Source organism: Chiloscyllium plagiosum, chromosome 19 (genome assembly GCF_004010195.1).
Source record: "Chiloscyllium plagiosum isolate BGI_BamShark_2017 chromosome 19, ASM401019v2, whole genome shotgun sequence".
Lineage (NCBI taxonomy): Eukaryota > Metazoa > Chordata > Chondrichthyes > Orectolobiformes > Hemiscylliidae > Chiloscyllium > Chiloscyllium plagiosum.
The window spans coordinates 19498505-19513194 of record NC_057728.1 but is presented as its reverse complement, the minus strand read 5'-3'; the positions used below and the strand labels follow the sequence as shown (position 1 = coordinate 19513194).

Genomic DNA, 14690 nt, shown 5'->3' with positions numbered 1-14690 from the left:
CTGAGTACTTCTGAAAAACGAAGTTTGTGCGAAGATTTATAGCTCAGGTGCTCGTTGTTGTAGTTCTGTTCGCCGAGCTGGGAATTTGTGTTGCAGACGTTTCGTCCCCTGTCTAGGTGACATCCTCAGTGCTTGGGAGCCTCCTGTGAAGCGCTTCTGTGATGTTTCCTCTGGCATTTATAGTGATTTGTATCTGCCGCTTCCGGTTGTCAGTTCCAGCTGTCCAGGACCCAATATACCGGCCACTGCAACGGACAGCTGGAACTGACAACCGGAAGCGGCAGATACAATTCACTATAAATGCCGGAGGAAACATCACAGAAGCACTTCACAGGAGGCTCCCAAGCACTGAGGATGTCACCTAGACAGGGAACGAAACGTCTGCAACACAAATTCCTAGCTCGGCGAACAGAACCACAACAACGTCTGAAAAACATTGTTACTGTAAATGTTACAGCTGGCCAGGGCTGTCACTAACATATTCAAAGTCCTTAAAAAAAGCGTTCCTCTGCTCAAATGCACAAAATGTTTAATCAATTATTTAATATCACTTGATTTGTACCTATACAGACGTAGCATAGTTTATTGCTGAAAATGTGTTGCTGGAAAAGCGCAGGTCAGGCAGCATCCAAGGAACAGGAGAATCGACGTTTCGGGCATAAACCCTTCGGAAGAACTGTTTATTTAGTGTATGGATTCTTCTGTGGATGAAGAACAGTAGAGGTCCTTTACAGGTCTGTGAGAGTGTTGTCCTGAGCTGGGGTAGGTCGAATTGCAGGGATTGTAGGTAGCGGCGCATGGCTGCAAGCGTGGAGCGAAGGATCCGGAGGGAGGTCTTTTGCTGGAGGCTTCGGATTTGTTGTAGGTACTGGTTGTCCTGGTTGGGTCCAAATTTTGTTGGTCTGAACGTAGTCCGGAGTCCGTGCAGGATCAGTCGGTCTCCTGTTCCCTGGATGCTGGCTGACCTGCTGCGCTTTTCCAGCAACACATTTTCAGCTCTGATCTCCAGCATCTGCAGTCCTCACTTTCTCTCTAGCATAGTTTATTCCCAGGCTTCCTCAATAACTGCTCTGTTACGAGTTGCACCAATTACTCATCCTATGATAAAGTTTCGAGTGATCACTGGAGACCTTTGTTGTGGGAGAAAGTGTTGGGTAAATTCTCACGTGGAAACTACAGCCTAGGACCTGTGCTTCAAAACTTTTCTGCATCCTATTTTATCTAGAAAAAGCCTCACTTCAAACTTTTAATATCAACCATAATAAAACACAAACAGACTTTTATGTAATTCAAATTCAAAATGGTTATCCTTTAGAAGTGTAAAACTAAAAATGATCCAAAGCCATGCAAAGAACAGACACGATGCACAGAAACAGGTAAACAAAGGAAGCGGAAACCTTTGTGAAGCTGGCCATAATTTTTCCACATGGCTGTGTCTGTAGTTAGAGAAACAGCATAAGTGTTAAATGGGTGTCTGCTTAAAAGATGCTGATTTAAATTAAATACTTTCTCCCTCATACAAAATGAAAGAGATACAATAAATATTATTCATACATTACCTGTAAGAGAAAAATCAAGAATTAAATAGCCCAAGTTTCACCTGACATTTTTATTTATTATTTGTCAAGAATATTTAGAGAATCATAAAATTCCTACAGTGTGGGAGCTGGCCACTTGAACCATAGAGTCTCCACCAACCCTCTAAAGAGCATCCCACCCAAATGGGATCCACTAATCGATGGTGACAACTTGTATTTATATAGAACCTGTGATTGTCAGGCTTCTACCAATCAAAGTGAAATCCCTTGTGCTGTTAGCCCTCTCCAAGTATATTCCCTTATGTTCCTTATGACAAACCCCATTTGTCAAATGTGTTATGAAGATGTTGGTGTACTGTACCTTTAAGAGGATTAAAAGTCAGCAGTGACAGCAAGTATTCTAATAAGAAACAATGTAACATTTGGTTCAGATTAGATACCACTGGCTGAGTTGCTATGAGACAAAAACAAGTTTGAATTCGGCAAATCAGTTTAAATTATACCCTGAAAATACCAAATTCCAATCAAGTTTGAATTTAGGATATTGACAATCATAAAAGCCAATGACACAATCTGATGCCTTGGGGATACAAGACTGGGGAAAATTGAACATTTGGGAGGAGAACCGCCAAGCCAATGACATCTGCAAACTGCCCAGAAAAATAGCTCTCTTAAAAAGGTACCTTTATCGATCAGTAACCTGTAAAGCAGAATCCCTAAGAAGTAAAATAAGACCGGAATACAGAGAAGAACCGAAAGCTGCCTGGTTTTGAGATAAGAAATTTTGTTTTGTAAATCTTAATTGGGAATTTTAATGGGACTAATACTGTAGAAGAGGAAGATAAAAGATAGGTTACAGGAAGGAGGTGTAAATAGTTGTTTGTTAATTACTCTGTTATACTTTTAAGAAATAAAAAGTTGTTAATTTTTACTTTAACTAGTTCTTGGCCTATAGAATTTTCATAGATTACTGCACAGGATAAGTCTTTTCTGTGTTTCTGGATTAAATTGAGCAGGACGATGTACCCCATGTCACAACGGATTGCAGGCTTTAAATTACCACAGCGAAAGTTAAGCAGGTTCAAGACAAGCCAGAGGTTTTCTGCAGCCAACTTCCATAACTGGGGTCTCTATATAGAGCTCCTTGGACACATGTGGAGAAATACATTGTTGTACATTACTGAGGAGTGTCCCTTTTACAGACTAAGAGGTGGACTAATTACCTTAAAGCCATCAAATGAGGGAGAAATGTTTGGCTCCAGGGATTTATGTTTACCAAATAAATAATTCATTTCTATGCATCACACAACAACTGAAATTTTAAATCATGGGGTGGGTGGGATAAAAGGAGAGATGTCATAGGTAGGGAGTAACATCGTTGAAAGTAAGGGGAGTAAGAAAGGGGAGTTAAAGAAGCACGGTGGCACAGTGGTTAGCATTGCTGCCTCACAGCACCAGGATCCCAGGTTTGATTCCAGCCTCGGGCGACTGTCTGTGTGGAGTTTGCACATTCTCCCAGTGTCTGCGTGGATTTCCTCCAGTTGCTCTGGTTTCCTCCCACATTCCAAAGATGTGCAGGTCAGGGGAATTGGTCATGCTAAATTGCCCATAGTGTTAGGTGCATTAGTCAGAGGGAAATGGGTCTGGGTGGGTTACTCTTTAGAGGGTCAATGTGGACTGTTGGGCAGAAGGGCCTGTTTCCACACTGTAGGGAATCTAATAAGGCTTTCAATATAATAAATGGTGTGTTTGAACTAAAGTCATGAAAACAAAAAATCTATCCCATAAAATCATGTGTTCAACTCACAATGTAAAAGAAATTTAAGATGTTATATTTTGTGAAATTAGAATATCTTCTAAATCCTACAGCTTGTCAATAACTTACAGGTTGAAACCTCAACAGTAATCCTTCCTGATTCATCACTACTTTGAAGCAAACAGCATGCTGCTTCTCAAATTCTTGGCTTTCACAGCAAAAACAAAATGAAAAATAAAAGATAATGTAAATCTACTAAAGGTCACATTATCATTCAAGAAATAATTCATTAAGAAATTCTATGGCAAACAGAATTGTCATACTATTTTCTAATTTACCTAATTTCTTTGTGATAAGTCTGGATCATATTCCTAGATAGATTATTTTTATTTATTTATGGGATGTGGGAATTGCTGACTAGGATGGTGTTTATTGCCTATCCCATTGCCCTGGAGAATGTGGTAAGCAGTTTCCTTTGAACCGCTCCAGTTCGTGGGATATAATAGCACCCACAGTGCTGTTAGGGAGACTGGCTGGATTTTGATACTGCAATAGTGAAGGAAATGGGTCCAGTCGGGATGGGATGTGACATGGAGGAGAATTTGCAGAGCGTGGTGCTCCCATGCACCTGCTACCATTGTCCTTCCCTATATTAGATTTGAAGGAGCTTTGGTATGTTACTGCAATGCATCTTATAGATGGCATACACCATTGCCACTGTTCAACAATGGAAAGGAAGTCAATGTTTAAGGTGATGAGCTTCTTGAGTATTTTGTCAACCCATCCAAGCAAGTGGAAAATATTCCATCACATTCATGACTTCCATCTGGCAGGTAATGGACAGACACTGGGGAAACAGGTGGTAAGTTTACTTATCACAGAATTCCTAGCGTCTGATTTGTAGCTACTACATTTATTTGGTTGGTTCAGTTCAGTTTATAGATAATGTAAAACTTCTTCCTCAGGTGTTTATACTGAAGAATTTAGCAATTATAATTTCATTAAACATCAACGGGGCAATGGCTTTTACGGGAGATGTTTGGTACTTGTGAGGCATGAAGGTTACATCAAACGGACACTCTTTGAATTGTCCCAAGTTCAACTTCCAGTCTCTGCTAATGAAGTAATTGCAGGGTTTCTTGTGTGGCTGCTTGATAATCAATATCATTCTGAACACAATAGAAGGAAGGTGCAGAAGCCAGAGTAATCATTAGTATGACTGTTCTGCTCGCCACAGAATTTCTCAAAGTGATTTGTTTTGTGACTGATAATGTGCCCAAACAGTTTAGTTGTAATTAGCAACTTCTAAAAATACAAATAACTTCAATGAATTGGATTCGGTTTCAAACAAATGTGGCCACTGACGGAATTTGGATTAGCCTGCAAATTTTCAGTGATATTACTAACATTGGAAGAGACATTATGTTTATGGTGTACAAGTATAGTAGGGCATCAATGTTAAAATACATTTTGAACTACTAAGCTGTTTAGTTTCCAAACTCAGTCATAGAGAGAAAACTGGAGTCAAACTATCAGATGAGGATTTGAACTGTTAAGAGTTTGAAGCTCAGCAAAATACAATCAGATAAAATCAGCATCATTATTCTCAAATTTCTGTCCAAGGCTGCTGAACAAACTTTATGTAAATTATTACAATGTAAATTTTAAAAGACATACCGTCATCATCGCCTGCTCCTTTCCGCTGGTCCTCAGGGGAAACATTCACTAGCTGCAGTATTAACGGCCTTCGAGTGACAATACCAGTGCCTCTGGGGAGCAAGTCCTTACCTACCAGACTCTCCAGTACTGAGCTTTTTCCGCTGCTCTGTCATGAATCACAAAATAGAAACAGTCTGTTAAAAAATGATAACATATAAGGTTGTGATGTACAGAGTTTGCTCCAATTCCCATTACTGGCCTTTGCAAAAAAACATATATTGGAGTAGCAGGGCATATTTCACCATCGTCTAATATTTCTGCTAATTTGAGGCCAGTTCCAGTGACAGAACTGACATATTGTTCAATTATTTACTTAAGCCAGTAAAATCATGACTTTGGCTCTCAGCAGAGTTGTAAGGTGAAAACTGAGGAAAACAAATACAGAAGCGTAAAAAAAGACTTGAAATTGTTTTTAAACTAGCATTTAAAATTGAAGTTTTCAGTGAAGCATATGGTCATCTGATCTCTCGCCATCAGTAATCGGGATTTCTTTTGGGAACTGAACTTACCTGACCATGCTTAACCATTTTTAGAATTCTTTAAGGTAACAAGCAGGATAGGTGAAGAGAAGTCACTAGTTGTAATATATTTGAATTTCCAAAAAACATTTAATGAGTTACTGCACATAAGGCTACTTAATAAGATTAAAGCCAATGGTGTTGATAGTAGCATGTTAGCATGGATAGAGGACTGGCTAACTAATAAAAAGCATAGCATTTGGATAAAGACAGCTTTCTCAGGACAGCAACTTGTAACAAGCAGAGAGCACAAGGATTACAATTATTTAAAATATATAGGAATGACTATGATGAGGGAAGTTTTCAGATGACCCAAAACACAGTTGGGAAGGCAACTTTGGGGATGACACAAAACTAAGTGGGAAAGCAAATTAGAAGATGGTACAAAGAATCCACATTATATAGGTGGGGTGAGCGAGTGGACAAAATCTTGTCTGATGGAGTTTAATGTGGGAAAACTTGAGGTTAGGTATATTGGCAGGAAAATAGAGGAGCTGAATATTATTTAAATTGAGTATGACTGCAGAAAAGTGAAGCATAAAAGGGATTTTGGTTCCACATTTATGAATCACAAAAAAACTGGAATACAAGTTTTATAGGTAATAGAAAGGTAAATAGAATGTTGGTCTTTATCACAGAAATGCAGAGGTGTAACAGCGCAGGAGGAAGCCATTCCTCCCCTCAGATCTGCACCAGCTGATTAAATGAGCGCCATTATGTACTGCCAATCTCCTCCTTCTTCCCCTTACACCTGCACATTATTTCATCCAAGTAATCATCCAATGCCCCTTGAATGGTTATTTGGTTCAACCTCAATAAAATGCAAGATGACGATGAAGTAAATATTTTACTCATGAGTCAAAATTCAGATAGCATCTGACCAGTGTTGTCCATGTTCCATGAAATGTGCTAAAATTAATGAGATTCTGCAATCGTATTAAAACATGACTGAGAATATGACTGCACTGAGCCTTGAAATCCATGAATGGATGCAGTTGACAAATGAAACTGATGCAGATTATACTCTTGCATTAAAGAAATTATCTTGTCAGTTTGAATATGCAATAGACATATAAATCAACCTTAGTGACATGTTCATAGAAGCCTAAAGAACAATAAAATTCAGGTCACGTTTTTGAGCAAGAGAGATAAGCTGATGTGGAAGCAGGCATGTAATGAAGCCACAGTCATGGAAATGTCTCAGATAGTCACAAAGTGGAAGGGAATTCCTTCCCTGAGCTGGCCAGGGAATTCTTCAAGATTATTACCATCATCCATTCATGGGATGTGGATGTAGTTGGGTGGGCCACTATTTATTGCCCATCCTCATTTCAGAAGAAATGAAGTATTAAAAATAGGGAAGTCTTCGTAAAACTATACAAAGAACTAGTCAGACTATACCTCGAATACTGCGAACAATTTTGGCCCCTTTATCTAAGGGCAATGGAGGCAGTCCAAGGAAGGTTCACTAGGTTGATCCCAGGTATGGAGGGATTTTCTTTTGAGGAGAGGCAGTGTAAGTTGGAATTGTACTCACTGGAATTTAGAAAAATGAGATCCAACCTTACTGAAACAAACAAGATTTTTAGAGAGCCTGAAAGGGAAGATGTAGAGAGGCTCTTTCACCTTGTGGGATAGGCTTGGACCAGAGGGTATATTTCTTCAGCCAGAGAGTGGTGAGCCTGTGGAACTCACTGCCACAGAATGCAGTGGAGGCAGGGACGTTAAATGTCTTCAAGGCAGAGATTAATAAATTGTTAATCTCGCAAGGAATTAATGAATACAAGGAAAGTGCAGTCAGTGGCATTGAAATGCCCATCAGTCATGATTGAATGACGGAGTGGACTTGATGGGCCGAATGGCCTTACTTCTATTCCTACTTCTTACGGTCTTATAATCTCAGAGGAAGGGATCACCCATTTAAGATAGAAGAGGTGGAATTTCTCTCAGAATGTAATGAATCTGTGGGAACTCTTTACTGTAGAAAGCTTCTGAGGATTGATCATTAAGAATATTCAAGACCAAGATAAACAGGTTTTTAATCAATAAGGGAATCAAGTGGTATGGGGAAAAGGCAGAAGAGTGGAGTTGAAGATTATCAACTGAGTGACAATCTCATTGAATTGCAAAGCAGTCACGATGGCTGTTCCTACATCATATGATCTATTGCATGGACCTCATACTTCATCAGCTCTTCCGATATATGGCATCCATACTTAATCTTCAATGCTCAATTGTAAATATCTTATCCTTGGATTCAAATCCATGTCCTTGTGCCTTTCCCCAACTTTATAACTTCCTTTAGCTTCCCAACTCTCTGAAGCCTCTGTACCGCCCCAATTCTGCGCTCATACACATGCCAGATTTTCAATGATTCGAAAACAACAGCTCTTTTTATCAGTTGGCTAAGTCCCAAGTTCGGAAATTCCTAAGCTCTCTATGCTTCTCTGCTCCTTAAGCTTCTTCACAAAAAACTACTCGTTGGCTAAGTTTCTGTTTTCTTGTACTAATATGCTTTCTGATATGAACATTTTGTCTAATCTCGCTCCAGTGAAATACTATAGTTCATGTTGCATACATATTACCTCTAACATAGTAAGATTTTATTATGTTACATTTGAGTAAGATAACTTTTAAAAGCATTGACATTTCTGTTTCAAGCATGGTTTCTGTTCTTAAAAGAGATTCATATGTTTTTTTTCAAGATCACCTGATTTTTAAAGTGCTTTACAGCCAATTAAGTCCTTTAGAACAAAAGCAAGATACTACAGATGCAGGAAAATCTAAAATAAAAACAGAAGAACACTACAGATATTCACGTTAGGTAGCATCTGTGGTTTCAGGTCAATGAATTTGATCAGAAATGAAGAAAGATAGAAAAGTAAGCGCTTTTAAAACAGTGAAAGGACAGTGTTTTGCAAGGATGACTGTGAGGGGGGTGACATGTTGCCAAGGAAATGGTTCCTTCAGAATATTAAAAGGGAAAACGAAGATGTGTTTAGTGACAATAACATAATGGAGGTGAAAAAAATGCTATGAGCATAATCTACCGAATCCAAAGGAGTGGAGGGAGCCAAGGTGAAAGCAAGGGAAATAAAAACAGAGTAACAACAAATAGCATTTGAATGATCAGATATGTTTTTTGTGAAACTAATATTGGCTTCAACTCCCCTATCTTCAGTGAAACAGTGCCATGAGATTTTATATATCTACCTGAGCAGGCTTTAATTTTTTCCCCACTGACCCTGTCACACCGTATAACCCAGGGCGTGAGTACCTATGTACCAATGAACCCCAAAGGTTGCTTTAATGTCTAGCCCAAAAGAAAGCATCTCAGATGGTGCAGCAAACCGTTAATACGAGATTGACTGTCAGCCTTGCTCATATCCTGGAGTAAGACTGGATTCAAGATCCAGAAGCAAGGATGCTATTCACCAGGCCACACAGGAACACAAATCAAGTCAGAAGAAACAACAGTTTTTTTTAATAGAACAAATAATGTAAAACAAAAGTGTTCTGATGGAAATTTTACGAAGAGCTAAATAGAAAAAAAAATTATTTAAAATTGGTTATTGAACTGCTAACTAGGGGACAGAAATGCATTCAAGAAGAGAAGGATAAATTCATAGATGTTTTTAGGCAGATGATTTCAATGCCATATTAGAAATACTGCTTGGAGAAAAATTCTATAACACCTCTTAAAAAGGAAATGATAATACATTCTTTTTAAACTTTATAACAATGAGGGAACGGAGCAAAAAACAGAGCGATATGTCTGTAGCCTCTTTTCTCACAACTGTCATATTCTGTGATTCTTAGTATGTGAGCAAAGGCATTAACCTTTGTTATTAGTTTCCCTAGTTACAACGGAATATTCAACCTAGCACTCATAACTGTACTCAAATGTGATAAGTTTTTTTTTTCACTAATGGGATATGGGCATGTCTGGCTAAGCCTGCATTTATTGCCCATCCCTAATTACCAAGAGGCTTGCACAAAAGAAAATTTGAAAAAGAAATACATAAACGTAGGCAAGAAGCAAGGAGCAGGATTAGAATCAGAAGCTAGGTGCAAGAGTCCAGAAGATTGTGTTGATTGGTCACTGCCAAGATTCAGAACATTTGCTCTGGGCTGAAAATGAGCAGGATCCACTGGTGATGGACCATGTTAATTTCCAATGACACAGGTAAAACTATACTCGAGCTGAAAATGTGTTGCTGGAAAAGCCCAGCAGGTCAGGCAGCATCCAAGGAACAGGAGAATCAACGTTTCGGACATAAGCCCTTCTTCAGGCTTATGTCCGAAATGTCGATTCTCTTGTTCCTTGAATGCTGCCTGACCTGCTGCGCTTTTCCAGCAACACATTTTCAGCTCTTATCTCCAGCATCTGCAGTCCTCACTTTCTCCTCTAAAACTATAGTAGACCTGGTAATGTGTAACAAAACAGAATTAATCAACAATCTCAGGTAAGAATGCCCAGGTGACAGTGGTTAAAACAAGGGAGAAGTGCAGATCCACAATTAGTGACTTGAACCTAAATAAAGGTAACTATGAGAGTCTTAAGGCAGGAGTGAACCATGAAGTTGATTCAAGAGTAGAACAGTAAAGTTGCAGTAGCAGACTGTTAAAGAGATATTTAATAACTCTCAGCAGTAGTTTATTCTAGTGAGAAAGAAAGGCTCTTTAAGAAGATTGCATCATCACTGGCTAAATAAGGAAGTTAAGGGTAGCATTATATTGAAAGAAACACCGCGCAAATCTACAAGCCTGATGAAGGAGCGTCGCTCCGAAAGCTAGTGTGCTTCCAATTAAACCTGTTGGACTATAATCTGGTGTTGTGTGATTTTTAACTTTGTACACCCCAGTCCAACGCCGGCATCTCCAAATCACAAATCTACAAAGATATGGATAGGTCAAAGGACTGGACAGATTTTTAGAAGCTGTAAAAGATAGCTAAAAAGATATTAAAGATGCAGAAAGCACCTGCGAATATTTGAACAGGAAAAGAGTAACTATAGCTAATGCTGATCCTCCAGAGAGGGCTAGAGAAAGAGGTAGTGTCTGGGGAATTGGTATTGAAAAACAAAGAAATGGCAGAGGTGTTGAACGGGTAGAAGATTTAGAAAACATCTCAAAGATAATTCAAAATTAAGAGGTGACAGGGAGGGATGCAAAATCAAAATCAAGGAAAGGTGTTTGGAAAACAATTGATAATACACTGATGTGTCCATTTGTACTGTGCAAGTCAACAAGCAAATGAAATTGTAGCCCTCAAAGTACTTGGTGCTCCAACCTTAGTTACATTCACTTTTTCTCTGACAACTATGGTAGGACTTATTGAAAGGGTTTTAATAGGTCACTCAAACGAGTTTAGGGGGTCTTTGAAGAGCAGTTAAAGGGATGAAGTAGGTTTGAATATGTGAAGTATGATAGAGAGAGCGAGAGAGCGCGCGAGAGAGAGCGCGCGAGAGCGAGAGCGAGAGGCGAGAGCGAGCGGCGAGAGCGAGCGGCGAGAGCGAGCGGCGAGAGCGAGCGGCGAGAGAGAGCGGCGGAGAGCGCGAGAGAGAGAGCGCGAGAGAGAGAGCGCGAGAGAGAGAGCGCGAGAGAGAGCGGCGAGAGAGAGCGGCGAGAGAGCGAGATACACAGAGACAGTGGAGTCAAGAAATAAGCTTCATGCTGTTATCTGTGCTGCTAACTGAACTTTGATAGCATCCAGCGAGCGCTGGCAAATATCAGGCACACTAATGAACAGGTTATTGATGGTGTGAAGGTGACTGAACACCAAGTTCAGTTGAAGCTCATGGTAAAGTCCCAAGAGCTATTAGAAGTCAAAGGAAGCGCTGGAAGCCTCATAAAGTATTGCAGCTAGGGCTTAGGGAAAGCCCTCGATGACTCAGAAGTTATTAATATTTCAGTGCAGAAAGTGGGGTGGAAAATGCTTGGTGAAGACAGAATTTAGAACCAGCAAAGAATGTCTAAAAAAAAGGAGAGAAAGCAGAATATGAGAGAAATCTAGCTAACAATATAAAATAGATAGCAAGAATTTTTACAGGACTTAAGTGTCTGTGAAAACCCCAAAGTCATGACTGAGAGCAGATGAGTGCAGCTTCCAGAATCCAGGAAAGACTAGATACAGGGAAGGCAAATGAACTACCAGGACATGAACAACAATTGAGACAGTCCATGAAATTGCACTTTTAAAGGGAGTTTTAGAATGAATACCATATATACTAGTGTATAGGTCAAGTTTTGAAGACCTTTTTTGAGCTGAAATTAGGGGGATCGACTTATACACGAGATATTGTTTTCGAGGAGATGAAATTCACGCTTGGCATAATTAAAAAAATGGACAAACAAGTGCCAGACCTCTATATAAAATAATAAACAATAATATCTTGAATATTAGCAAAGTTAAACAAAGTAAAATGGACCCAGCTTGTACAAAGTGCGAAAACAATTATAATACTTTCATTCTATATAGGCAATATCTACTTTGGTTGAATATAGGACAGATAGAAGAAAGAAGTTTGCACTCAAGTCCTGATTTTCATTTGCATTTCATCTTCGAATAGTAATATGTTTTTAAGTACTACATTTAAAATGGGAAATTTACCTTCTAGGTCTGGTCCTTGAACCTTCCCTGTAATATGTTCGCGCCGGTACTCTGTGGATAACTGAAACTGCAGAAACTGACTCCGCAGATTACAGTAATTCTGAAAACCTGCAGTGAATCATGATGACTGACGGACAGGAAGACCTGTAACGGAGCAGTATGATCAGCTGACTGGAAAGCCAGAGTGGAGCACAACGGGCAGGCACACTGACTCCTAAATGTTGATCTGCAATTGTGAAGGACTAGGGTTGACTCATACATGGGGTATATGGAAAATACAAGACTTTTTGGCCAAAAATAAGGGATCGCTTTATACCTGAGGTCACAAGTATATACGATAATTGGAATCGCTTGTAAAGTTTTAATCTAAGTTGCTCAGAGCCACTAATGTCAGAGAAAGTTGCTGAGAAATCTATGGCATCCGTCATTACCACATTTCCTATTTAATGTCCTCCATTGGGTGCTGAACTACAATTGGCTTGTTATCCATATTTACCTCATGTTAATTCTGGATGTTAGAACATAATGTTTTGTTTTTCAAAATATAATTTGGTGAAAAAGACACAGTTTGTCAACTGACAATCATCATTAACTGGTGTATTCCCTATGCTAGCCCTTGTCCTGTTCATAGTGCACATATCAACCAATTAGCACCTTTCTTACATGCAATATAAAAGTTAGTTTCCCCTCAAATTGGTGTTCTTGAGAATTGTCTTGATGATTGCAAGAGAAAAAGCAATGCCAAATTGCATTGTTTTTAAAGAAACAGCCAAGTTGTACATAAACTGTAGATTTTATTACTGTTTTAACTGTGTATAGTAATTTTTATTGCTGTTTGTTCAAAACTGTGGAATCTTTACCATTAAAATAAGCACCTGGAACCTCACATGTTCTCTGCTCTAAAAAAATGTATTGATCTCTAGCCAGGTTAGAACATAAATTTAGAAATTTGAGCTTGCATAATATTAAGGCTGATAAGTTCACAGAACCGTATCACAAGCATCTTGGGGTATTAAAGAAGTGAGGACAGAGACAGTATATGCAATGATTATAATCTTTCTTAGCTTGTTAAAGTGTCCCAGAGGAGTAGAAAATAGCAATTGAAGGAGCCAGAGCCGAAAACTAAAGGCAAATTAATCTAACATCTGTTATAAGCTACTGGAATCATTAAGAAAGTTATAGCAGTATATTTAGAAATGACAATGTGACTACGCAGAGCCACATGGCGTTGTGAAATGAACACTGTGCTTAGTTGATCTATTAAGGTTTTCTAATTAAGCAATACTCAATGGATTGAGAGGAACTAGATGATGTTGGATTTCCAAAAGCCATATGATAAGGTTCCACTTCAAATTCTGCCAGAAAAAAATAACAGCACATTTAGGGATAACACATTAGCAAAGATAACAGGACTAATCAACTAACAGGAAACAGAGAACAGGGATAAATGGATCTTTTTCAGTTGGGAAGCTTTATTAATGGAGTGCCACAGTAATCAATGTTGAGGCCTCAACTATTTATAATCTATAAATTAACATGGATTACGAAATCTACACTATGTTATTGGGATGAGTGGATCAAATCTATTGTAGTTAAAATTGCCAATGACATCAAAATAGGTAGGAAAGTAAGTTGCCAAGGCAACGTAGAGTTTGCATGTTAAGTAGAGTCTGGATACATTAAATTAGTGGGATAAAATTTGGCAAATGGAGTATAATGTGGGTAAATGTGAACTTGTCCATTTTGGCAGGAAGAACAAAAAAGCAGTTAGCTATTTAATGGAGAGAGACTATAGAACTTGGTGTACAGAGAAGTCCAAGTGCCCTGAACGTATATGTCCTGGTTAATATGCAGCTACACCTAGTGATTAAGAAGGTAAATGTAATGTTGGTATTTAGTGCAAGAGGAATAAAAGTAGGGAAGTTTCACTGTAGCTGCACAGCGCATTGATGAGACCACTACATTCAGATTTGAAAGAAGATATCATTGCTTTAGAAACAGTTCAGAAGTGTTCATTTCACACATTCTAAGAGTGAAGGCAATTCAGTTACACTGACAAGAGATCAGAGAATGAGGGTCTGAGACAACTTGGATTGGAGTACTTCTGACCAGTTAACAATAAGATTAGACCGGGTAAAAACAATGACTGCAGATGCTGGAAACCAGATTCTGGATCAATGGTGCTGGAAGAGCATAGCAATTCAGGCAGCATCCGAGGAGCTTCAGCAAAATCGACGTTTCGGGCAAGGCGCTAGGCAGGTCGGACAAGTCCGGACAAGTCAAGGGGACTGGAAGTTTGAAACTAGGATGAGGTGGGGGAAGGGGAAATGAGGAAGCTGTTGAAGTCCACATTGATGCCCTGGGGTTGAAGTGTTCCGAGGCGGAAGATGAGGCGTTCTTCCTCCAGGCGTCTGGCGGTGAGGGAGCGGCGGTGAAGGAGGCCCAGGACCTCCATGTCCTCGGCAGAATGGAAGGGGGAGTTGAAATGTTGGACCACAGGGCGGTTTGGTTGATTGGTGCGGGTGTCTCAGAGATGTTCCCTAAAG

The 14690-nt window shown here is 39.3% G+C and overlaps 1 protein-coding gene across 7 annotated transcripts in view; it reads right to left on the bottom strand.

Annotated features, from left to right (window-relative positions):
- dnm1l (dynamin 1-like) overlaps nucleotides 1-14690 on the bottom strand; it is a 67717-nt gene that overhangs the window by 44921 nt on the left and 8106 nt on the right. For 3 of the 7 annotated variants that reach the window (XM_043709251.1, XM_043709253.1, XM_043709255.1), the window contains exons 2-3: nucleotides 4972-5119; nucleotides 1398-1436 (exon numbers count right to left, since the gene is read on the bottom strand). In XM_043709251.1, coding sequence (XP_043565186.1) covers nucleotides 1398-1436; nucleotides 4972-5119 — 187 coding nt within the window. Of the gene's footprint in view, nucleotides 1-1397; nucleotides 1437-4971; nucleotides 5120-12144; nucleotides 12226-14690 lie in introns of those variants that run through there. The other 4 variants (XM_043709252.1, XM_043709254.1, XM_043709258.1 and 1 more) reach the window with 3 other exon arrangements.